The 26,668-nt window shown below is 39.8% G+C and overlaps 1 protein-coding gene across 6 annotated transcripts in view; it reads left to right on the top strand.

The window, feature by feature from the left end:
• Atp2c1 (ATPase secretory pathway Ca2+ transporting 1) overlaps positions 1-26,668 on the top strand; it is a 109,495-nt gene that overhangs the window by 39,456 nt on the left and 43,371 nt on the right. For all 6 annotated transcript variants that reach the window (XM_029481803.1, XM_029481805.1, XM_029481804.1 and 3 more), the window contains 6 exons: positions 12,642-12,752; positions 14,987-15,103; positions 16,066-16,155; positions 18,069-18,104; positions 21,556-21,617; positions 23,013-23,121. In XM_029481803.1, the coding sequence (XP_029337663.1) occupies positions 12,642-12,752; positions 14,987-15,103; positions 16,066-16,155; positions 18,069-18,104; positions 21,556-21,617; positions 23,013-23,121 (525 nt within the window). The remainder of the gene's footprint in view (positions 1-12,641; positions 12,753-14,986; positions 15,104-16,065; positions 16,156-18,068; positions 18,105-21,555; positions 21,618-23,012; positions 23,122-26,668) is intronic.

The raw sequence follows: 26,668 nt of genomic DNA, 5'->3' as shown, positions 1-26,668 counted from the left end.
AATAATGCTTTCCTCCTCCTCTGATGGGTAGCAGTTAGAACTCTGGTGATGCCAGGCCCTGGCCGGGTGCCAAGCAGAGTGCAAGCTCCTGAACATTGTGAGAGAGTCCTGACACAGTTCTTTAGAGGTTTGTAGCAGTAACTACCAGAATAATAAACACATCAATATTGTCTCTTCTGAGAGTGCAGCTTAGACTTGCACAGTGGAGTACTGGCCTGGGATGTCTACCGCAGCAGATGCGGTGGCAGGGTCCAAGATGAATTGAGTTAAAAAGAAGTAATTGTAGTTGTTTGGTTCTGTTTGTAATAATGATAAAAACGAAACCAAAAGTATTTAAGCTTGTCTACACAGAAGGTGGTGGGACTGTGTGGTTGGACAGCTTACCTCTGGGCATCCGAGGGTTGGAATATAAACTACCACTACATTTATCTCAAACCTTTTCTTATGTTTTATCTCAAACATTCCCCCTCTCCCCTTTTTAATGTGCAATTTTTATTTTTTATAAAAAACATCATTAAAATAATATTATGCTGTACTTTCAGAATAAGAATTTTTTTCCTGTGTTCAATCCCTGCTGGTATCCAGAGATAAATGCATTTTTGATATTGTTATTTATGTTTGTTCTACTGCAGTGGATTAGAATGGACATTTAAGTACAACTCTTTGGTAGCATTTAGAACCTTTAATTTCATTGTTAAGTATTATAAGCATGGGAGGAGCTATGATTTACTAGCTGTGGTTATGCTAGGGTTTTGTTTCTGTGTGCTGGGGCAGCCGTCCAGAGCTTTGTGAATGCTGAGCAAGTGCTCTGTCGCTGAGCAATGGCTGTCCTGACACTGCCGAATGTAGTTCCACTCTGAAAACCATTTCAAAACTAACCTGAACGTGAGCCCCATAGAGGCCATGCTTTGGAAGTTAGGGCTCAGTATGGAGGGATACGTCTCATAGCAGCTCCTCAGAGAGCCTACACACTCAGTGCTGGAAACTGGTGTGTGCACCTTTTCCAGCATGGAGTAACAAGCTCTGAACAACAGGTAATGATGACCTAAGAACGCCTTAAGGAGTCTGTGTGCTTTGTAGGACATAACTGGGGCCTACCTGAAAACATTCATACCATAGTAATATCCCCTGCACTTGGCAGATTAGTCCTTGAAGGATCAGGATCAGAAGAGGGCCAACTTCCTATCCCATATGAAATGGTTCCAGTGCTCGCAAGACGTTTCTGGCACCTGTTGGAGTTGCTTATATTCATTCTGCTCTCAGACACATGCCATGCTTTCCGTCCTGAAGTATTTGACTACTTCTGCCATGCTCTTTTTTATGCAATCTTTATTGAAATCCGGGTAATGGTTGACACTGCTCTCATTTAAGTGTCTTTTTCAGACCATACTTCTTCCCACTAATATTCTTTTTAAAAGTTTAATTGTTTCCCTTCACTTCTTCTTTAAATTATTTCCAGAATTATTACTATGGTATGAATGTTTTCAGGTAGGCCCCAGTAATGTCCTACAAAGCACACAGACTCCTTAAGGCGTTCTTAGGTCATCATTACCTGTTGTTCAGAGCTTGTTACTCCATGCTGGAAAAGCTGTCTTCTTTTTGTAGCACAACGAAGGGTTGGTATTTGCCTTTTTAGCACTGAGGTCACACTGAGGAGAGACTTTCACAGCCTTTCAAGCGGTGGGTAAGGCAGCATACCTTCATGTTTCTCTGAATTACTACTGTAGAGCCTTACCATCTGGGACTTAGTAGTTGGCTTTTACATTGTCTGTAATAAGTAGGAGTTTACTTTTGCAGAGAGGGAGTGGAGGCATTTTGTTTCTGTGCCTTGGTACCTGATAAGCTCCTTTTTTTTTTTTTTTTTTCGAGACAGGGTTTCTCTGTAGCCCTGGCTGTCCTAGAACTCACTTTGTAGACCGGGCTGGCCTCGAACTCAGAAATCCGCTTGCCTCTACCTCCCGAGTGCTGGGATTAAAGGCGTGCGCCACCATGCCCGGCGCTCCTTTGTTTATTTCCATAATGAAGCCGGTGCTGGTGTCATCCTGGATGAGTACTGCTGATCTGAGTTGTCCTGTGTAGTAAACAGACCGGTGCTGGTGTCATCCTGGGTGAGTACTGATGATCTGAGTTGTCCTGTGTAGTAAACAGACCGGTGCTGGTGTCATCCTGGGTGAGTACTGATGATCTGAGTTGTCCTGTGTAGTAAACAGACCTAGTGTACTGAGTTGTACAGTTTCAGATCGTAAGTTCCCGTTAGGATTCCATTTCTGTAATATTGGTATGTTGAAAGATGAGCAATGGATTTATTCTTTTGCACTGCAGATTTCCTGTCACCCTTCCTACGGTATGTTTTTGGAATCCTGTTGAAAATCCATTTATAGTATACGCATAGACTTATTTCTGGGTTCTGGTCTGTTTGAATTTACTCATTTGTTCTGAGTTATTCAAGTTTCTAGTGGACAGTTACTGATAGGAGTGCTCTATGAGTTGTGGTATTTGTGTATTCAGGGATAGAATGTTTTTTTTCCTTTTTGACTTTTAGGTTTTTTTCTGTTAGTCTAGTAAAGGGGTCTCAATTTTATCTTTTCAAGAAGCCAGCTCTTAGTCCATCCCACTCATTGTTACTTCTTTTGCTTCTGTTCTAATCCTTGTGCCTAACTTTGGGCTCTCTTTCCTTCCTGCCTTCCTCTTCTATTCTTCTGTTTCCTTCCCTTCCACTCTCTCCCTTCCCTCCCCCTTCCCCTTCCTCTTCTCCTTGTCTTAGTTCTCTATTACCCAGGCTAGCCTTGTTTTTTGCTTTTTTTTTTTTTTTCTGCATAGTTAGAGATGACCTTGAAAACACACACACACACACACACACACACACACACACACATTTAATGTAGGTATTTATAGCCAGCAACTTTCCTCTTAGTACTACACTTGCTACATCCATTTTGGTATTAGATAGAAGACCTCTGGCAGGAGCATGTTTGTAATTGATTTCTTATTGCATTGTTGAAGAAAATTGTTCAAACTTAATTTTAAAGTATTCTAGGAAGAACTTTCATTGAAGGGTAAAAAGTGGAAATTCTTGTTATTTAAAGATATCACAACAGATGAGCTAAATTTTATAACGGGTCAGTGATAGTTTTTTTGTCTACTGTATTTCATAACGGGGTAAGGAATATTTAGTGTGTGTTTGTTAAAGAGAACGAAGAGTAGCTCTGTATGTCACCGTAGTGACATTGCCAGTACTAACAGCTCTAGGGTAAAGACACTGAATGCTTTAGAAAACAGGCTTACCACGTGTAAGATGCTGGCTTGTGTAGTGGACTGCGTGTGTAGAAAGGGAGGTGGGTAGGGCTTTAGCAGTAACAGTGTTTACTGATTTTTACCTTTTTTTCTTTTTAATTTGAAGAAAGTGCTTAACATTTTGGCAAGTAAGAATTAGCAGATAAGCTGGAATGAATGAGAGAGAAAAATTGTAATGTGTGGCTACCTTTTTATCATTCTAAAGAGAAACTTAACTCACAGTGCCCCAGTTACTACTAATGTATGTCCTAGTTACAGAAGCGTAATTATATGTTTTCTTTGTGTCTGTCTTATTTCAGTTCACCTAGTATGCTTTCTCAGTTCATATTATGTTATGTGTCAAAACTCCTGTTTTATGAATGGCAAACTGTCATATAGCACCTTATCTCTTCACTCACCTTTGAACAGACAGGGTATTTCTAGGTTTTGCTGTGAGAGAAATGCTGACCTGAACCTAAGGATCTGGGTCCTTTTAACAGGCTGTGGCCTTACAAGCAGAATTACTGGCACATGGTCAGTCTGTTCAGCCTTGTGTTTGTTTGTTTGTTTGTTTGTGACACAAGGTGTTATATTCTGTTGGCCAGGCTGGTCTGGAACTTTGGACATAAGTGGAACATTGTGCAATTTTGTCACCATGTGCTTAAGTATTGAATACCATGAGGTTAATAAAATTATGCCTCATTATTGAGTACCATCAAGTTCATAGAATTAGGTATTACAGTTCTTCCTTAAAATACAGACATTCTTAAGAATGACTCAAAATGTGGAGCTTGTATAAGGGAGGATTGCTAAATTTTATTATATAAAACTGGAATTCTATATTGTAAAAAAGGTAGTAGAGCTGTCAGGAGAAAATGTCTGCACTAGATAACAGATAAAGGCTAAGATATCTATTATGTAAAGAGCTCCAACAATTGAAAACCTGATAAATGTTCAAAGCACATAAAAGATAATTCCTGTAAAATACTAAAACCAGCTCTATATGTTAGAGATATAATTCAGATTTACTCAGAGAAATGCAAATCAGAACACAGAGATGCCTTGTATTAGCTCTCACTGCTGCTCTAGCAGCCCACCTCAGTGATGTGTCAGAAGGAGAGAACTGATTACCATAGTGTCCCATGTGCTGGCATGTGTGCATCCCATGCAGAGAGTCCAGTACTACTCAACAAACTCCACAGATGGGGTTTGCCTTTGTCTTTGCCTTTTGTCTTGTGTTCAGGAAATTTTCTTAGGCCATACCTCCAACATGAAACGCATGTTTTATGATTCATTGTTTGCAACTGTTGAAAACCTATGGTTATTTACAGACTCACAGCAGTAAGAATAGGGCGCTTTCTGAATCGCTGAGTGGTGGTGGGTATACATTGTTAAAGTAAAAAGAAGGTACCTGCATTTGGTGTTACCTTAAATCAAAGAGGAAATAAGAAACCATGCACCTTATCTGTGCAGAAGGAGACAGAGGCAGGATAGGATGTGTTAGAAACAGATGGGTTGTAGAGAGAGAAGAATGGAGGCCAGCCGCGACTCTTCCGTTTTTACCTGGTTTTAGTTTTGACAGAATTAAGTTACATTTTCATCTATTCAAGATTAACCAAGATGGCGTGTGTGTATGAATATATTCCTTAATTCTCTGCTGCAGTCCTCTAGAATCTACTTCTGAAGATTACTGTCAATAAGAGAAACCAAAGCTTGCTTGAGAAATGGTTAATTCTAGTGCCCTGGCTAAGAAAATGCAAAGGCAATCTTGGAATATCTTATGCTAGAAAATAAGGAAATAAATGCTCAAAAGTTGTTGAGCACAGGTCAGAAGGATTATAAGCCAGCCTGCCTATTCAGTGTTCCCTGTGGGCCACACCTGCAACACCAGAAGTAACAGAATGATTGTATGGTATATTATAATTCATAGACTCATAGGAGGTCCACGACATAAAATGTGGCTACAGGGATGTAAGGCTACAGGGATGTAAAGCTCATACAGAAATAGAAAGAACCTAGGAGTTGAGTAATGTATGTAGACAGAACAATCTGATAACAGTACTACTGGAAAGAAGTATCTATTGAGGAAAATATGATAAAATACCTGATAGTTTACATGGCTTCAAAATAACTAAGTAAAATATATTAATTATAAATCCTCAAACAGTAACTTGATAGCCAAAAAATCGAACCTCATAGGTAACCACTTTAGTAAAGTGATCAAAATTCACACCACTATTCTCAGGACAGTCACATTATAATAGGCCAGAGCTGCTGTGCACTTTAAACAAAAATTACTTTCTACAGGTGTAAGGTTAGAAGTCCAGTTCTATGGTTATAGCACGGGCTTCTGGAGAGGCCTCTCTTTGTCAAAGACAGCCCCTTCTTGCTGTGTCTGCCATGGCTATGTGTCCATCCTCTGCCTCCTCTTTTTGTAGAGCAACCATTACCTCTGTAATGACCCTGTTTCTAATTCAGTGACAATGAAATACAGTCAACAGTCACACTGGAAGTTAAGGTTTCAACAGAGGAAATTTGGAGGGGCGAAGGGGCAAAGTTTACTCTGTAGAAAGCATCTGTGCTTTTTGGTATGTGCTGAGAAGGGTACACCGTTCCTTCACGGGTGCGTTATCTGAACCAGTGAAAAACATCTAAGTCATGATTTATTAAATGGGACTATTTATAAGAATAACCTGCTTGTCTTAAAAAAAAAAATGGAGACAAACACATGAAAAGTGAGCTCCGTGGTTGAAGTTGGAAAACAGCTGTTTTAAACCAAGACCCAAGTAGGAGCCCCTTCTTGTAGTTTGAGACTGTCTCCCTTTCTTTTTCTGCAGTTTGTTTGTTGAGAGAGCATGTTTATTATTCTGTCGAGTTTCCCACAGCCTGTGCTTTGCTGAACTCATTCTTTGGAAAGTTTCGTTGTTCCTCTAGCTCCTGTACTTGTAAATTGGAGAGAATAAAGAAGCGCTCATCTCTGTAACCCACTCATCCTTAGGGCTTATGGATTCTAATTCAGTTTGTCTGGGTTTCTGACCATAGAAATGAAAACAACAACCCCTCCTGATTTCTCTAATGTTCAGCGAGGGTAAGAAGTATTAATCTAGACCTAGTTTGAGAATCAACACATTTCGTCCTGCCCTTGGGACTGTAAGACAAAATTTTTATGTTGGTAATTTTGGCAAGTACAGTTGTCAGGCCATCTGTCAACTTGAATATTACAGAAGCATTTGTGGATGTTCCTGTGTATTTTGGTATCTGCGTGTCTCTAGACAGAAGTGGCCTTTCAGCCTCTTTCGCCTGTGCATTATTTCATAAGAGTGTGTTCACATTTCCTTAGCCTTGCAGTGCAAGCATTTTCTCTTTGGTAGAGCTGAACAGATCCTAATCTAAGAGGCTAGGCCATTCTGAGATGCTGGCTTCTGTTAGTCCTTTGCTAGGGTGTAATCCATGAAGAACCTCATCAGAAGAGACTTGACTTCTGTGTGCACAGCTTCATTTGCCAGTAAAATAGCTTCTGGTGGAGACAAGCTTCTGTCTCAGCACTTTCAGTGGAGTTCATAGCTTTCCTGGTTCTTTGTAGATAAGATCTGATCACAGATGGTGGGAGGTTATTTTTCAGATCAGTTTATCTTTTGTGCTTTCAGTGGAAGATCGTTTTAAAGGTTGGGGGTAACATTCGGGGTACATTCCCTTTCTGTTTGCTACATAATTGCCCAGTAAGACAGAAAAGCCTACTGAGTTTTTCCTATTACTAGTTTTGTTGTTACTAAGACATTTTCAAAAGATACCAAGATTTCAAAAACATTGTTAGACACTTCTGAAGATCTAGAATGCAATGAGACATATATATTAGTGCTCTGTAGGCTCTGAATGCTTGTCGTATACTTTGATAAACACTATGTTGTTTGTCTCTTATTCTTGTTGAAACCAAAATAGGTATTTTTCCTAATTTTCCTCTGAGGAAAGGGACTCAGAAGATAAACAAGGTGCTCTTGGTCACACAGCTGGGAAAACATAGACTTGCAGTTATGATTGAAGTCGATCAGGTCTGACTGTGACTGTAGTGGTGGTTCTCAGGTGTAGCCCCTGGTCCAGAAACATCCCTACTTAAACCTTGTTGGGAATGCATCTTCCTACTCAGACCTGTTGGGTCAGAAGTGCTGAGGACTCAGTACAGTCACTCATGCTTTATAAGGCCTGCTGCTGCTTACTAGTAAGCTGTGAGGACCACGAGCTAAAGCATTTTCATTTCTTCTTCTTTCAAAGCTGTAACTCCTTGCTTGAGTTTAGCTTTATGTTGAAAGCAGAGCTGTATTTGAAGCTGGAGGAGCCTGCTGTCTTGTCCCATCCTAAGTGCTGAAGCTGTTTGGTTTGCTGCTTGTTGCACAGTGGAATGTGGTACAGTAGGGGCATGAGTGGGCCTACAGAATGACAGGAAAATACTGGCTGCCTCCTCAGCCAGAACATCAGTGGAAGACATTTGGGTGGGTGGGGTTTGGGAGTTGTTTGGATATTTTGGGAATCAAAATTTCACTATTAATGATAATGTGTGGGTCTTTCTGGATATATTGCTTAGTCTGGGTATGAAAAGTACACATTCTACCTGGATTATGCTGTTACTTCTAGATTATTTAGTGTTCTTCGCTTTTGGCTTTAATTTACAGGAAGTTTTTAAAATTTTATATGTAATTTCTATGTAGTTAACAATGGCTTCTTACTCTATCTCAGGAGTGCTAGGGTTACAAATGTGCATCAGCATGCAACTCTAAGAGATTGATCCTGGCTTCCTACCAATTAGTTACATCTCCAGTGAGTAAAGCAGTCACTTTTCAAATTCCGTCTCCTTGGTTCCGAGACCACAGTGAACTTCAGTCCTGTTTGCACCTGCTCTCACTTTGGCTCTTTTAAAACTTTCTTTTCTGTCTATACCGTGCCTTCTTCACATTCAAGTCAGTGGTGGCTAACTATAGCTGCGTGTTAGACTTAACGTGGGGAATTTTAAAAAATAAGTAGATGCATAGTTATGTGTATAAAAACATAAAAGACCCACATCTTAGCCCATTCCTGTTTTAATAGAATACTGTATACCTCATATGCTTAAATAACAGACATTCATTTCTCTAGGCTCTGTAGGATGTGAGGAGCCAGGTCAGGGGGTGCTGTGTGCTGTAGTTCCAGGAGAGAGTTCTCCTGCTCAACTCCTTACATGGTGGCTAAGGGAGAAGAAGTGTTCCTTGTCTGTCTTTGTTAGGCAGTTAACTTATCTTGCATTATTATCAGAACCTTCTTAACTTCCTAAAGAGGTTTTCTGAATTCCATCACTTTTTAAGGGGTTGGGGCTTATTGTGAATTGTAGGGGCTCAGTTCAGTCCATAGCAGCTTCTGTGCAATTTGAGTATGTGTCACATTAGAAACCGGTGTGTAGTGGTGCTTACTATAAAAAATAGAAATTAAATCCTGGCCTCTCTGTAAAATAAAATCTGTCTTCAATGGAACGATGAAGGCATCTAATGAATAAAGACCAACATTTAAGTTAATTATTTATACACTCTAAATATTTGAAAGGTTCTGCAGTATATATTCTTGTGTGTGTTTGTGTTTTGGTATTACTTGACTTTTGAAGTAATTCGCCTTTGTAGGATATAGATCATAGGGGTAGTGGTTGTGCCTGTGGGGTTTGTAAAAGGCTAGTTTGTTGCATGAATTGGTGGTTCACAGTGTAGTAGTTTAAAAAATGGAAGGCTCTGAAGGAGGGAATTTAAGGTACATTATAGCTTAGGTCCCTGCCTCACCCCCCACTGAAGATTAAAACCAGAGCTTCAGTTGCAAAGCAGGTTCGACCACTAGAGGATGGCTCTATACTTCAGCCTGCAGGCTGCTTAAGATCAAATAGGAGATAAGCATGTTTGACAGTGGAGACCATGGTCATGTGGACTTCTTTGTAAACAAGATGTGGCAGCCACAGGATCTCTTAAGATGCGTTTACCTTCAGATGAACTTGATCTTTTTATAGTTTGTATTTCTCAAAATTAAACCCCTAACTAAATCATTTAGACTTTAATAACTTTTCATTTAACTAAGAAAGACCCAATTCTTGCTTAATAACATAAGAATAGTATGCAGCAGCTGTTGAACTGTTCCTGTAGCGGCTGCACATTTAACAGCCACACAAGAGAGTGAATGTTGCACACCTCTCTGGTTTCACCAGCACTGTGGTTTTCTCCTGACCTTAACTATTCTAGTATTTCAGAGTGGTATCTTATTGTGGTCTTAATTTGTATTTACCATCTCTTGCATACCTCATTAGTCTGTCTTGTTAGTCCTGTTTGATGAGAGTCCTAGCCTTTGGGTTGGTGAACATGACTGCCTTGGCAGTTTATTCTAAACGGATTTCCCTGGTAGTTATAAGATGTTAAGTCAGAAATAGAGGTGGACTATAAATAGGTATTAAGATGGCTAATAAGATAACTTGGGCCTGTGTCTGTAACATTCCATCTTTCTACAGTTTAATGGAAACAGTAATTCTAGTTATTCTATCAGCCTTGTAGGAAGGCTAACACAGCTGTGGCCCCCTCATCTCCCTTGGAAATGCAGTTCCCACTACTAACAGCTTGCAGGCTACTTAACCTCTAACCCAGATTTATTCTATTTCTCTATATCTTACTGTCCTTTATGTACAACCTAGCAAATACCGGGATGCACTAGTGGCAAATACCGGGATGCACTAGTCCCTCCGACTAACTCCTGTGTATTTCTTGTGTCAGTGAAATAGAGACTGAAACCATTAAACAGATTTCTCCAGAACCTCAATTCTACTCCTTAAAGGCTGCTTCCTTTCCAGTTGGATTGTTCTGCCCATCGCCCTTATTCTTGATCCCTAAAGAAGGGTCAGCAGTTCTCCCTTTGTCCCTGGGGTCCTAGAGTGAGTGTGAAAAGTAACCCTGCTTGGAAACAGATGGAGTAAGCATACATCCACAGCAGATTTCAAGTTGTAAGACAATTGTCTTTAAGATTTATTTTTGAAACCCTTTTAAACAGAGGAAGCGTTTTCTTAGGGAAGGAAGATGGGACCTGAGTAGAAATTACTGTGACTACCTGAAATTTAATAAGCTTGGTATTATCTGAGACACATAGTTTCCCCCTCCATGCTGTATTGTAAAACAAAAGCATAAAGCTTTCTCAGTTCTTCCTGACTTGGGTCTCATTCCTAAGCAGCCCAGTGCTGCCTTCTCCGCCCGTCTAGTCAGCACCCCTGCCTCTCAGGATGATGCCTCTTCATGGGCATCAGAGGTGCTGCTGCTGTCTTTCCTCAGGGAAGTACCTCAAATGCTTCCTTTTTTGGGCCAGCATCTGATTTAAGTTCTGTTCTGTTCTTAATGGTGTCTCTGTTCAGCAGTAGGGTTAGCAGGCTTCTAGAGACAGTTCCTCCAATGGACAGTCTCCATTCGTTCATGGAGGCCCCACATGCCTTGGGGCTGATTGTCTCGTTTCCAGAGAAGCTTCTGCCTCACTAGGACTCACTGAGTAATGACTCGCCATCCAGTGTCCTGGGCAGGGCTTGGCTGGTTTGCTTTCTCCCTCCACTTGAGAACGTACTTGAGACAGGAGATGTGGTTACAGTTGGAGAGGACCTCGGAGCAGACCTTGGTGTGTATCACACTCCTTCTGTCTTAGCCTTTATCATTTGAAGTCTTAGTTCTTGAGGGTTTCAGCTCTTTGGGGCCAATGGAATGCCCTTGAAGAGCTTTATATAAAGTGTGCTCAAACGTAGACCCTTTATATGCACCATTTGCCAAAAGAGTACTTGAACATTTTGAATAAGGCTCTTCTTATACTGTGTATTGAGTGCCAGCGTTATCAATTTTCAATGCCTTTGTTTTTATGCTGGGGACTTGACCCAGAGTTGTAAGCATGTTAAGTATCAGCATACATTCTAATACTGAACTATACTTCCCGTTAGTCGATTAAGCAATCTATATTAACTGGAACATTATTTGAAGTCTAACCCGTTTTGATAAGTACATTCTGTATTGGGTGCTTGAGATGGTTCAGGAAAGGCTTCTGTGCTGTTTGTTTTATGAATTTGAAAGCACGATGTTTCAGTGGTTCTAGGAAATTCTCAAAATTGTCTCTTTAAATTTCTAAGTTATAGGAAAATATTATGCTACAAAATAATGTCAAGGCTTTGCACAATAGTGATCTAAGATTTCCTCAGAAGTGTGTCACTAACATTCTTTATTAGAAATGTGACATATCACTACTGCTTACTTTACACTATGTAAAGACTCAGTAATGCCTTTCTAATAACTGACACTAGGAAGTACATATTCGTTCTGCTCCAGAAACATGATCATGCTGATGCAATATCACCCCGACCCCCTGCTGTTTTGGTTTTGTTTGTACTAAATCAAGAATTTTTATACATATATAGTAGTTACAGTGTATAGTGTATAGACACTAGTAGTAATAGAACTGTGAATTAATTATTATTTGTTGTTTTAAAGAATAGTTACTTAAACATCTTAGGAAATTATTTTGTCCTGGAAATATTGATAATTTCAGTTCAGAAACCCATGTCTTAGCAGGAGCAGGGATGTTTTAGTTTCAGTATTATTTTACCAGGTGGCTTGGACGGTTGGCAAAAGTTCTCAGGTTGAGTAGTGAGGAGCCTGTAGCTGCAGGTCTGTGTCTGTGAGGGATCTCAGCTGGCATTGAAGACAAATCTGAGTGGATTTTGTTGCTAGAATTGCGATGAGCACTTTGGATGCATGTTTATAAAACCGAATGAAATGACTGTCATTGCTACCATTTCTGTGACTTCCTCTGCATGTTCCGAACCCGCCAACTAACCTGTGCCATCTCTCACCTCTGCTTGGCTGGTCTCTTGAGCTTCTCCGTTTTCTCCTGGTGTGAGAATTACCTTTTAGACTTGCTTGCTGTTGAGATGTTTGGAAGTGTAGCCAGGTTTCTGGAAAAGAGAAGTGAACAGGGGAGCAGCTAAGTGGAGAGAGCTTAGAGCTCTTGTCCTGGAATTAACATAATGACTTTATAGGATTATGATTGTGCTTATTCATCAGGAGCTGAGAGAAAAGCATCTGTTTTGAGTCTTATGTTGCTGGAGAAATGAAAGAAATAGTGCCTTTAAACTATGTGATGGGAAGAGTTTGTATTAAACCTGGTGTTAACAGGTGTCCATGGTTTTGAAATTTGCTTGCAAGAAGAATGTCAGTATTGAGTTGTCTTAGATACTCATAATTGATCGTAATATACTTTAAGTGGAAAAGAAATTGCTGTGATTATTTTAGATTTTCATTCTAGACTCCATTCTACTAGTATATTCAAGTAAGTTTCTGTTTTGTTCTTAGGTTGCACGATTTCAAAAGATCCCTAATGTTGAAAATGAGACAATGATCCCTGTACTGACGTCAAAGAGAGCAAGTGAGTTAGCAGTCAGTGAGGTTGCAGGCCTTCTCCAGGTAAGTGCTCTGGGGTGAGGGTGGGGTGGGGGCTAGGTCAGTGCTGGCCCGCTCTGTCCTCTTCAGTGGTGGAGCACTGCTCTGTGCTGTCCAGCTTGACAGGCAGCCCCCAGGTAAGCTTGATGACGTTGCAGGAAGTGCGGTTGGAGCATTTAAACACATGTGAACAGCTGTGTGTGTTAGCTGGGCCAAGGTGAACAGTGTGGTCAGCACCTATTTGCTCTGTGTATCACTTGGGTTAGGAGGGTAATTAATTTAATTAGGAATATAAGTGGTGTTAGATTTCTCTTTTAATTTAAATAGATCTTCTTTTCTAAGGTAAAGTCAAAGCTAAGTACAAGTTCAGGGTTGTATAAAAGTAGTAATTAGGTGATTTTATTTTCTTTCTAGTTTTAAAAAGTATAGTCTAGTCAAACATGAAGAAAAGAGTATTTTTAATTTTCAACCATTTTAATTGTTGCTTCAAAAACACTGGTATCCATTTCTGAGAAGATTGTATTATATACTTAGTTTTAAAACCACTTATTTTAAATAAATTTAAGTTTAGAAAGCTTATATCTTTAAGTTTAGAAATCTTGATTGCTAACCTCTTACCAACTTGCTAGCCAGTGAAATTAGCCATTTCTGGGCTATTGTAATTTCATTTTTTTTTCATGGCTGTTAAAACCAGGATAGCACCTGAAGGACTTAGATGATATTGCCATGTCCTAAGAACAAGTTCATGTTAACTTTATTATTCTGCTATAATAACGTAATCTAGGAGCAAGGCAAAAAAAAAAAAAAAAAGCCACCTCCCAGTCTCAGTTTAATAAGCTCAGAGACTAGGAAGGGAATGCTCACTGAATATTCTTTTCCAGACACTAACTTTAGAAAAAAAATAATTTAAAACTAATTAAAATATGAATTACGACCTACTTTTATTAATCCTTTTTTCCATAGAAAAAGAAAAACTAATTTGTTGCTCACTGAGATAAAATTTATATAAAATACCAGTGTACTTTGATAATTCTACACATGGGTATAATGTATTCAGGCTACACTGTTCCTCTGCACTCTTGCTCCCCAGCCCTGGCCTTCCTCCTAAGTCCCCGCCCCACTTCCATGGCCTTTGTTCTTCTTTGTAGCCCTAGAGTTTAGCTAGGACTAGGTAGGTGGGCCTGCATGGGGTGCTATGGCTGCATAACTGAGGACAGTGACGACTTGACTTTTCTAGCAACTCCTACCAGCCCTGGTAGGAGTTGAGCTCCCCCCACCTCCCGGCCCCTTATTTGTGACTCTATCTTCATTGACCCAGTGTTGCTCAGGCCCCGTGCAGGCAACTACAGCTGTTGTGACTTCCTGAGTACCTTGGCCATATCATGCTTGTAAGACAGCAGCTGCGTCCTACCTGTAAGATGGTGTTTCTTGGCTCCCCTCTCCTGGTTTGGCTCCTATGTCCTCTCCTTTGTGTTTCACAAACCTTGGCAGAGGTGACTTTGGATGCCCTGGTTGATGCTAAGCACTCAGAAGTTAGTTATGCTCAGGTCCTTGACTAGACAAGAAAGTCCTCACTCACTGCCATTCATGCTAGAGTGAAGACCGAGTCTGGATACGGCACTAGTCTATGGATATAAATACAAAGTTAAGAGACAGTTTGACATGTCCATTTACAAAATAAAACTAAATTTAACTCTAGACTAGTTTTAAGTATTTTGACAAATGTGACTAACCAGGATCTTATGCTGTAGCTTAGAACTCACTGTGCCTCTCAGATTGGCTTCCAGTATAAGATAATTCTCTTGCCTCAGCCTCCTGAGTGCTGGTATTGTGTGCAAGCTAACATGCCTGTTAAAATATAGAACATTTTTATTGTTCCAGAAAGCTTTTCCTTGTCCCTTTATAGTTAATCTTGTCCGAGTATGACTGTGGGTCCCATACAAACGCTCTGGGGACTTTCTGTGGTTTATTAGAGGCTGGAGCCATGGCTCAGTGGTTAAGGTTCTTGCAGAGGACCCAGGTTCAGTTCCCAATACCCACTTGGTGGCTCAAAATATCTTTAATTCCATTTCAGCAGATCGAATGCCCTCTTCTGGTCTCTGTAGGCAGTGCAAGCATGTGTTACACTATATGTGCAGGCAGATTATTGGTAAACTTTTAAAAGCTTCTTTTAATGTGATCATATACTTTGTATTCTTTTGTGTTTTCTTTGTTTGCTCTCTAACATTTTAAATGACTTTTAATGTAAAATTTAATAGGCTGATCTTCAGAATGGCTTAAACAAATCTGAAGTTAGTCATAGGCGAGCCTTCCATGGTTGGAATGAATTTGATATCAGTGAAGATGAACCATTATGGAAGAAGTACATTTCTCAGGTAAGATACATTCCCCTCCATTGCTGCTGTGTAACTTACAGCAACTTCATAGTTGTGAATCTCCTGAGATTTACTTACAGAGAAAGGAAATAACTGTTTTACAGTGTTTTTGTTTTTCTTTGAAAATTTACATGTTAAGTTAGATTTTCTATAGTTTTAGTTCTGACTCTTCATCTGATTTTAGGCAAAAGGCTATGAGAATAGAGTGAGTGTAGCTTACAGGGCAGCATTTTCTCACTGCTGCGCTGTCGCAAGCAGCACTAGACAGACAGTAGCTTCTTTGTGGCTGCTGAGCTTAGGCTTCCTAGTTAACAGGAGGCTGATGTTGCTTAGAAAATTATTAAATGTATAATTACATCCTAAGTGGCAGGGCGTAAGCTATACTCTTTTCTTATCAACCCTATAATTTCCATTTGTTTCCATTGGGGATGACCTCAGGAAGTAGCAAGCTCACAGTAGATTATGGCCATTCCTAAGTACCTTTATCTTAAGTTTTAGCAAAGGCTTACTATATAGCTTTAAAAAAAAATCTAGTAGCAATTACATTAGTATAAAAAGTTGGGTAATTCTATGGCTAGTTTTAACCCGGAAAGTTTGGTGTGCTAAACAAATAGATAGTTGTGAGCAGTGGTTCTCAAGCTTCCCAGTGAAGGCGTTGTCAGATAACGAGCAGGGCTTTGTGCATGTGCTTGTCTAAGGCAGCAGAACTGAAGTCTGAAGAAGGTGGAACTGTGTTTGTGTGTGCCTTGTTTTCTAGATTGATATTTAACTTTCTTTTTCAGAAAAGGAACTGTTATGTAGCTTTTAAGGAATAACTCCTTTTTTTGTTGCTTAAAAATAAACCGCCTATGGACTCTGGTAATCTTATAGTGATGTCTTTTTTAAAAAACAAAGCCTTTATTGAGATAAAGCAGAATTGTTATTCATGTAAGAGTATTGACTTGTCTGGGTTTATCTTCCAGTTTAAAAATCCCCTTATCATGCTGCTCCTTGCGTCTGCGGTCATCAGCATTTTAATGCGCCAGTTTGATGATGCCGTCAGTATCACTGTGGTAAGAAATAGCCTTTCATTTCTTAAAGTTTTAACCTGTAGGTTATTTTTATAAATTGAGTTTGGTTTTTATGTTGGAAATAAACCCACTTTGAGTTGTGGTGATTGTCTTTTGCTCTGGTTTGAGATGGAGGTCTCCTTTTGTGGCTCAGGCTGGTCCTCCTGGGCTCAGCTATGTTATTGTGTCTGTTTGCCAGGTAGATGTGATTACAGCCATGCACTGTCAGTCTCACAGACAGGAACTATTTTATAATGTTCTAGTTAAATTAAAATATCTGTTGCTTTTCAGTTGAAAATATTTTGACTTACAGGGAATCTGTGATGTCAAAACTATTTTAATAATACTGAGTTTTTCTTGTTACTATAGTCTTTTTGTGTTAATGACAAAAATTATGATACATAAAATTATTTGAGCTTTAGCACAATTGAAAGTGACTTTAAGCTGTATCAGTAGTCATGTTTTCTTTGTTGTTCTTGGAACCATTACAACAACTAGGTGTGGAAGTGCACAGCACTAATGTCAGCCATGCTGCTTGGAGGTCAGGGACACGGAGAGCAAGCCCCAGGGCATTGTGGGTAGCATAGTGAAGGAAGCCCTTTCTATGTGTCTGGAATGTTCTTGACAGAGGAATAAAATTAATTTTATAAAATTTGATGTGCTGCTGGGGTGTTAGGATACCCAGGAGGGCCTCCACCCTCTCAGGGGAAGGGGAGGAAAGGGTTGGACTGTATGGGGGGAGAACCAAGAGGAGTGGGGGACAGCAATCAGGATGTAAAGTGAGTAATTAAATTGTTAATGGGAAAACATTTGGCCCTTGAGTATAACATTTTTAATATCTATAATGAACGGGAAGCATGTATAGATTGAAGAGTACTAGTTGTCTCACGGAAGGGCACTTGTGAGGTGAACGAGCCTTGTCCGTAAGAGAATGATGTTTTAGTGATAATAAGAATAAGCTTTGAAGTAGTAATTCAGGTTGCTGTAGATTTTTATGTACTACCATGAACAACCTTAGTTTCCCAGTATTTAAAATCCTAATGGCATTAGTAATGATTTTTAGCAAATTTAAATTTAGTAAGCATGTCAGCATTTGTATTTTAATAGCTAGATGAACCAATATTTTCCAAATGTTTCAGAGATTATCAAATTTCAGTAGATAAAAGATAGGTCAATGGATTTCAGGTAAAAAAAAGATAGATAATAGATTTTAATATGGCAGATTATGAAAAGCTCATTGATACAGCTTGTACAATACTTTTTTTTAAAGTCACCTTTGTTGAGTTTTAGTGTGGTAGATAAAAATGTCTCTATTCTGGAAAAGCAAAAACTCCTTCCTTTTCTGACTTTTTTGTTTGATAATTGATTTATTTTCCCTCATAGTTTGTTAAAAAATTCCCATATTCTGCTTCTGCCTAACACATTAGTTGGATTCTAGCTTTCTGTAGAAAAAGTGGGGTCTAGGTTTAGCTCAGCAGTAGAGACAGCCCTTGCCTACCTATGTGTTGACAAATCAGCAGTGGGAGTGGGGGGGAATGTCGGCTTTCCCCCCAGTTTTTATTTATGTATGTGTGTGTTATTATGTATTGGATTTTTAAATTCTTTCCACAAATTAGTATGTAGGAATTAAACAAGTAATTAATGTGTCACCTGTAGCAGATGTTACCCACATAAAGAAAAAGCTAGTTCTTCATTTGGGAAAACTTGGGTGGATTCAGACAGATCTGGAAGCTGTCATGAGGATGGTTAGCTATTCAAACTCATATTCTTCTCCCTTGGCTTAGGCAAACTGATTTCTTCTCTCAGTGGTTTTAGTGCTAAGTTTCATTCTCCACGGTCTGCACAGCCAGAGAAACACAGTGTGGCTACAAGCTATTTCTTGCTAATGTCTGATTTAAAAACTGTCTGTTTTTCAGGCAATAGTAATTGTCGTCACTGTGGCCTTTGTTCAGGTGAGTAATTTGGTTTTTTTCCAAGATAAAAGTGGTATTTTAGTTGATTACTTAAAAACAATTTAAAGTGACTTATGTAAAATAACATGGATGGTAGTGTGTATCCTAATTATTATTTTTAAAATAATTTCAGGTAATAGCCAATTGTGAGACTTGTGAGAGGAAGGCACTGCTTTGATTATTTAGTGAGATGAACATAGTCTGCTTTTTTTTTTTTTTTACTGAAACAGATAGAAACAAAAAACCCACAGCATTATAATCCACCATTATGTTTTATTTTCTAGTTATAAAATTGGGCAGGTACCTCTGAGGGCTAAGTCTAGATGAAGAAACAAGAGTGAGTGTAGAAGTGAATAGGCAGTTTACTAGATATCATCTGAAGAATTCCTCCAAGATGACTGAGTGAGTTCTCTTAGTTAGCAGGGTACTTTTCACTGTCTTATTTCCTAACCTTATTGGTCTTGTTTGCTAACTAAAAGTTACTTTTTTCATTATTGGTAATCCTTTATGCCCCTTCTAAAATTTCTTATTTTCCTCAGAAGAGGTGGTCATACTTCCTGTTCAGTATAGCCATTCAAACAGCAAAAGAAACATCATAAGTCTCTCTTAAAGATTGTTCTAAATAATCTGGAGATTGTCTCATGATTTCTTCTTTCTCAGCACTCAGGTGAGGCAGGAGGATTGTCAATTCAAGGCCAACATGGGCCACATGTTAACTATTGTACAAAGAAGAGGGGGGAAGGAAAAAAGGGAAGGGGCAGAGAAGAATCAAAACCCTCCAGCCGTGGAGTCAGGCTAACAAGGGCAGGGTTAAAAAACATGCAGGCTTAGTTTTAGAAGGTTGTGTTATGTTCATTTAAATGTTTGAAACTTAAGTATGTTTTAGAAGCCTGTAAATATTATCAGGTCTCACTTTGAATATTGCTAATAAGAGTAGACAGAATACTGTAGTGTATGGAGAAATGTAATTATGCTGTGTCCTGAGATCCATGCTTTGAGTCTTAAAACAGCGATTGTACTTACCCTTACAGCATGCATATTTACCACTGCCCTGGTGTCTTAAGGTAGTTTCTGACAAAGTAAGTTCCTAGTTCTGTAATAACTGAGTACAGAGAGCCAGCTCAGTCTCAGCTCCTCTAGTAGACCACAGTGTTCTTGTTCAGGTTGAAGGGTCAAGGGTGGTCATCTTCTAACATCATCTGAGGGAGTTACTCTCTGCAGCCAAGTGAGTGGTGGGATCTATGCTGGAACCCTCTCATAATCCCCAGCCCTAGATTATGGCAACTAACTCTCCTGGATCTTAGTTAAGGTATCAGATGTACGAGAGATTCCATTTAGGTATTACCACTGTATGAAGACCCTAGCAACTTGCCCTCTTTGGAAAATAAGAGTTCCTATCCTCAACATACCCAACAGAGTTTGGGTTTAACATAGCCAATATGAAGCTTTACACAGAGTGTGATGATGTATTTTAAATGTAGCTGGGATCTGTTGCAGGCATCTTAGTGGTCTTTTTATTTGATACCACATTAGCTACGTAATCTAATACCTGACATAAAAAGTAACTGGAGGGAGAAAGTATTGAGTTTACAGAGGCTGTGGTTGGCAGGGGGCAGGGGGCAGGAGCTTGTGGCCACTTGCATTTAAGTCTGCAGGTAGGGAGTGGGTTACAGTAGGTCAAGGTCAGCTTTAGTGATCAACTTCATCCAATGAAGTGCCACCTTCTAAAGATTCTACAGCTGTCAAAACAGCACTACCATTTGGGGACCAAGGAGTCACACATATAATAAAAAAACAAACAAAACACACAGAAATGTATAAGAATGTGTTTTAATATCAGATGGGGGCTGCTTGCAGTCAGTCTGCAGCTGCTGACGGTGATTTGCCTCGTGCTCCAGCAGAGGCATGACTTTGCCAGCTGCAGGTTGATTCTGCAGTTGAATGGCCTGCCTTTGGTATTCTAGGACCTTTTCAGAGGGTATAAATGCTGGAGCGCCATAGGTGGGGCTTGCTGGTTGCTGAGCATTCAGGGAGGTTGGTTGCAGTTTGTTAGTGTCCTGCTCAAAGAAGAAGCAAGAAGAAATCAATTAGAGTCAGGGATTCCCCTTCCCTCTCTCTTCCTTTTATCCTTGTTTCTCTCCTATCTAGTGTTAAGGGGGTCAAACTGGGGGTGGGGAATAAAGAGTGGGAAACAGAAAAACCCACAAGAGTAGCAAATGCTAGCTACACCTCCGGGACATTTTACTGTCAAAGTACAGCAGATGGGAAATTAAAAAAAGTTTCATTTTTAAATTAATGTTTTTATGCAGATTTGATCCCTTTCCTCAAATATGTCTAAAATGGCAACAAACTATTTTACAAACAAATTAGAAACTATTCTTCAAACTATTTTCCCTTCTACCCAGCCCTTCAAATCCTTGACTTTTCCGTGTTGTCTTAAGAACGATTCTTCTTGCTGCCTCTGTGTGATTAGTTACTCGAGACTGCCCTGGTGATCTCAGTAGTTTCTACCCATTCAGAAGTTTTGTATAAAACTTGCAAATTCTTCACTATGGTTGGTGTAGTTAGAGGAATACCTAATAACTTTGTATATTTTATATTTTGCTTATGTTTTTCCCTCTTGTCTCGGTAGTGACTGATGTAGTTCTGAGATGCTCTTATGTAACTTCCCATTCTCATTTGATGATGGGTAGAATTGGCAGTCTACCCATGGAAGATACTTCACGACTCTATTCGTTTTCATTTCTGCTTTTGTCCCTCATCCTTTCAACTTTAGACCCAAACATTAGTGTGCATGTTACAAGCACGAGGCTAGCCTAGGCGCCGTATGAAACACAGCTGCTAGTGAGTCATAGCCTAAGCAGTGTGGTGAGATGGAGGAGATGTCTGAGCCATAGCTCTCGGTTGTGTGCATGGAAGACTATGTGATTGCAGAACAGCACCCCAGGGCCTCTCAGAGGCTTCCCTTTCTTATAGTTCAGGTTGCTGGGAAAAGTGAGTTTCGGAATAGTTCAGCTACATTGTTCTTTCCAAACTAGTGCAGTTAGTGTGGGCTTGAGTCCTTGCAGCAAATGTTGTGAACAGATTAAGATTTTGGTTCTCTTGGTCACCAAAGACCAAATGTAAAATTATCTTAAAAATGAGGCTCACTTATCTTAACTTTTAGTGTACTCTTTGGACACAATAATTGGCTTTTATTTTCTTCTATACAATCTTAGACTTTTAAAATATGTAATTGGGAATATTTAATTTTCCTAATTGTTTGATTACTATAATTTAGGGAAAAATTTTATGGGTTAGGAATATAAGGATAAATAAATCAAGATATGAATTGGGAGAAAATTTTAAGCAACAATTTTAGAATAATATTTTAGTCTAAAAGGACCATACATATTTGAATTTCTTTGTAAGTGTTTTTGTTAATATTAAATTCTACTTTTTGTCTAAATAGGAATATCGTTCAGAAAAATCTCTAGAAGAATTGAGTAAACTTGTGCCACCAGAATGCCATTGGTATGTTCCTTTTATTTGAAAGAGAGTTTTAGAGTTTTACAACTTAGAAAATAGAAATTGAATGTGACCAGTTATAATAAGCATTGTAACTTATTGTTGAACAATAAGCATATATATGTCTATTTATATGTGTACACACGCACACAGGAGAGAGAGAGAGAGAGAGAGAGAGAGAGAGAGAGAGAGAGACTGGTTGAATATGAATATGTTAAATATGAAAAAAAAACAATCAAAAATAAATCCTAAACCATAATCACTTGATTAGCTCTGTGCTCTTATTATGTGTTGGGGGAGGGGGAGTGCTCTGGTCAGTGTAGCAGACATCCTACTGCTGATGTTTTGAGATGGCTTTATTCAGCAGGCTTTTTCCTCGTTTTATTTGTGTGTGTGCATGTTCATGTGCATGAGGTGCATGAGTCAGGCTTGCGTGGACCATGACACACCTGGGAAAGTCAGAGAAACGTTTCAGACATTGGCGTTCTCTTCTCACAAGTTCTGAGGCAGTCTCTTCTCTTCCACCATATATTTTGGTCCTTCTGGGAACACCTGAGGAGTCTCTGTATTTCTACCTGGTATCTTCCTGTAGGAGGGCAGGGATGTAGCTGACGGTCCTACTGAGTCTGAGTCCAGTTTGTCCTGCTTGTGATTTCAGTGCTTCACCCTAGGTACTTACTAATGTTCAAGAGTGTGTGTATGCCGAGCACTCTTCTAAGCAGATGATGAGGCATCATAATGAATACATCTCAAGACAGCCTCAGTGCTCATGTTTGAATAGCTAATCATTGATCAGCCATTTCCACCGACCTCCCCCTCCCCCAACACATAATAAGAGCACAGAGCTAATCAAGTGATTACGGTTTAGGATTTATTTTTGATTGTTTGATTGTTTTTTTTTTAAAGACAGGTCTTACTACGTAGCATTGGTTGAACTGAACCGTGCTATGTAGACTAGACCATCTTCAAACTTAGAGATCTGCCTACCTCTGCCTCCCCAATGCTGGGATTAAAGGAATATATAGTGATGCTTAGCGTTTTTATTTTGTTTTTAAAGATTAACTTTTAAAATATTAATCTTTAAAGTTTTTAAAAAATCGTGTGTGTGTTTGTGTGTGTGTATGTGTGTGTGGTATTTACATGATGTATATGTGAGTGCAGGCGTCTGAGCAGGAAGAAAGTGTTAGAGTCTCTGGTGGTGAAGTTCTAGGCAGTTGTAAGTTGTCTGATGTGTGTGCTTGGGAGCCATGGTGGCAGATCCTCAGTAAGAGCACATGTGCTCCCTCACCACTGAGCTGTCTGCCTTTCTAGCCACAGACGCAGAGTCGCTGCAGTTAAATGTAATCGTAAAGAGAAGCAGTATGGGTTTCTTACCGTGATGGTTTCTGTTTCACGCTACAGTGTGCGTGAAGGAAAACTGGAGCATACACTTGCCCGAGACTTGGTTCCAGGTGACACAGTTTGTCTCTCTGTGGGGGACAGAGTTCCTGCGGACTTACGCTTATTTGAGGTAAGTTTAGGGTATATGGATATTGATTAATGGCAGTTCTAATGATTAGCACATAGTTCGTGTGGAATGTTTAGTATTCTGCCTGAAATAGTTTCAAGCGTAAATGTGTTTCCCTCCGTGAAAGATAGCTGTTTCTGCTGTAAAGTCTTTAGGGGTATCCACTTGGTCAGTTAGGTTCTGTACCAACAGAAAGAGAGGATAGAATTTTGTTGATTTGTGAATAATTAGGCACGAACAAAGACAAACTCAATAATCAGAGGAATTAAGAGTATAGGAGCTGAGAGCAGAGACATGACTTCTGATGTAGCTGGAAACATAGAATGTTGCACACAATATCAACGATGCTGGAGAACAGAGTGGAGCAGGAAAGGGGAGAGTGTTCACCTCTGGGAGCATTCCAGTAGAGGTGCCTCTTGCCTCACGCTGGGGTCATGAGACTGTCTGACTCAGCTCTGATGTAATGCACTGCCCAGCATCGCCTGAGAATATCATTGCAGTCTTAGAAAAGAGCAAAGTAAAAAATGGAAATATGGTTTCTGCTGAGAGTGTTTTTATTTTCTCAGTAAGAGGCAGAGTTGCCCAGCAGTGCGTGCTTCCTGTGGCCATGCATAGAGCTCATCTGAGATGGGATGGCTTGAGATTCTGTACATGAGACCAGTTCCTGCCCAGAGTGCTGCTCCACCCACCTCAGTATACAGTCATCAAAAATCCACTGTTTAGATTTTTTGAGGCAGGTTCTTCCAAATGAGTTCTTTCAATATAGATCAGGCTGGCTCTTAAAGTATAGATCAAGCTGCCCCTTTTGTCAGCATATCATAGGCTTGAAGCCACCCTACTTGGCCTAAGCATTATTAGAGTTATAATTCCCATATGATAAGATGTGCTCAGTTGACGTGTAACATTTAGTGGTGGTCAGGCTATTCAGAGGTGTTCAACTATCACCTCCGTCACCACTTTCCAAAGACAATTCCTTCTCTTTCAGTACTCACTGTGTTCTTGTTCTTGACACTAAAGTATGCTTGCTTATTCTCGACATTTCATTAATTGAAATAGAATCATAGAATACACAGACTTTTCCCTGTCTGTCTCACTTGACATTTTCTCAGGCATATTCTCTAGTACTTTATTGCTTTTTATTGCCACATAATTTTTTGTTTTATGAACATGTACATAGTAAGTGCAGTCCACTTATATTTGAAAGGTCGCTTGTAGGGAAGGGCTGGGCTTCTGCTGTTTTATGACTCATGTCCCGGCAGTCCTGCTCTGTGGGAATGTGTGTGCAGACCCCTCCACGCATGACTTTTTTTGTCTGAGAAATTTTCCTGTGACTCCAAATGTAGGTATATAAAATAAGTCTGCAAATTAAGCATTAACAGATAATAAATTAAAAAAAAAACAAACCAGTTCTTTATTATGCATATAATTTTCCATTTACTAAAGGGAAAACAAGTTTACCAGTGAGATGGAGTGCTTTTTAATTCTTACGTAAAAAATTAGATTTTGGGCTGGAGCGATGGCTTAGGGTTAAGAGCAGTTGCCTCTCTTGCAGAGAGCTGGGTTTGATTCTGAGCACTCACATGGTGACTCACAGCTCTGAATAACTCCAGTGTCTGGGGATCTCCTGTTCTCTTGTGGCCTCTGTCAACCCCCTCTATCCAACAGTGGCTGTCTACCAATGGAAGGTCCAAGAATGCATCCGTAGTTGCTCAGTTCATGAGGCTGGACATCTCTGCCTGGTCTTCAGTATACACTGGAATCCCAAAGAAGTAGGCCGTAATGCCAGGGAAGGAATGGACTTGTTAGTGGGACCCAGAGCGAGAGCTAGAAGGGCAGCGAGAGAGAACAAGCTTCCTCCTTTCATGTCCTTTATATAGACTGCCAGCAGGAGGTCTGACCCAGAGTAAATGTGGATCTTCCCACCTCAAAAAATCTGGATTAAAGGTGCATCTTACTAACTATATCAGAGATCTGGATTACAAGTTGGTCTTCTCACTTCAAATGATTTAGTCAAGATAAAAAAAATTCCTCAGGTGTGTCCAGCAACCTGTGTTTTAGTTAATCCCAGATGTTGTCAAGTTGGCAACCAAGAGTAACCATCACACCCCTGTTAAATTTTAAGGGGTCGTGCCTAGAAGTTTTGATTCCAGAGGGAAAAGCGCTCCTACCAAGAGTCATGACAAACATTCCATTGAACTGGAAGCTCAGACTTCCCCCTGGTGGGAATAGGAAGCAGAATTATTTTCCTAGTGAGGCACTAAGGCTGATGGTTAGTAGAAGTATGGCAGGTGAGAGCAGTGAGTGTATGCATGCTATAGCACTCAGCTTGTTTTGATTTTTATACTCTTACACAGGTCTGCATCCTCTGCCTAGGGAATGGAACCACTTGTAGTGGGTAGTTCTTCCCATCTCAGTTAATGTAATCAAGATCATACCCTACAGCAGTGGTTCATGACCTTCCTCATGTTGTGATCTTTTAATATAGTTTCTGTTGTTTACCTCAGTCATAAAATTCTTTCATTGCTGTTACGAATCATAATGTAAATATCTGATAATGCAGGGTATCTGGTATGTGTGTGACCCTTCCCTCTCCAAAGGAGTTATGACCCACAGGTTGAGAACTGCTGCCCTATAGACATACTTAGAAGTCCATCTCCTGAGAGATTCTGGATTCTGTCAAGTTGAGGACACTAGTCATCACAGAGAACTTTTAGGGCAGTGAGAAACCTTACCTCAAGAATGGGCTGCAGAGTCCATCTGTCCCTAACAAGGAAATGTGTCTAGTGGGTTTTTGAGAAGCAACCTATAGTCCTCTGGGAGAGTAGCAAGTACTCTTAGCTTCTGAGCCAGCTCTCTAAACCTCTTTTTTGTTTTTATTTATAAGAAATACTTGTTAATTTTTTGTGACTCCATTATAAATGATAGTACTTGATTTTCTTGCTATTCTTAAGATTTTTGTCATCTCCCTGGCCAGAACATTTTTTGGAAAGATTTATTTATTATTATATGTGTAAGTACACTGTACCTGTCTTTAGACATCCTAGAAGAGGGCATCAGATCCCATTACAGATGGTTGTGAGCTACCATGTGGTTGCTGGGATTTGAACTCAGGACCTCTGGAAGAGCACTCAGTGCTCTTAACCGCTGAGCCATCTCTCCAGCCCCAGAACATTTTTTTTTCTTCTTAATAGTGTGTCTCATTGGGGATTGATTGAACTTCCTGATTATTTAGATTTGGGTTTTTCATCAAGTTTGGGAAATTGTAGACCATTATATATGCAGATAGTCTCTCTACCTCTCTGCATTCCTTCTTCTGGAATGCCTGAAACGTGTTGTTTTGCTTAATAGTGTCTCACACCTAGGTCCAGTGCCTCACATACACAGATCCAGTGCCTCACATACACAGATCCAGTGCCTCACATACACAGATCCAGTGCCTCACATACACAGATCCAGTGCCTCACATACACAGGTCCAGTGTCTCACATACACAGGTCCAGTGCCTCACATACACAGGTCCAGTGCCTCACATACACAGATCCAGTGCCTC

This window comes from Mus caroli, chromosome 9 (assembly GCF_900094665.2).
Source record: "Mus caroli chromosome 9, CAROLI_EIJ_v1.1, whole genome shotgun sequence".
Lineage (NCBI taxonomy): Eukaryota > Metazoa > Chordata > Mammalia > Rodentia > Muridae > Mus > Mus caroli.
The sequence above is the reverse complement of the archived record's forward strand: the minus strand, read 5'-3'. Positions and strand labels throughout refer to the sequence as shown.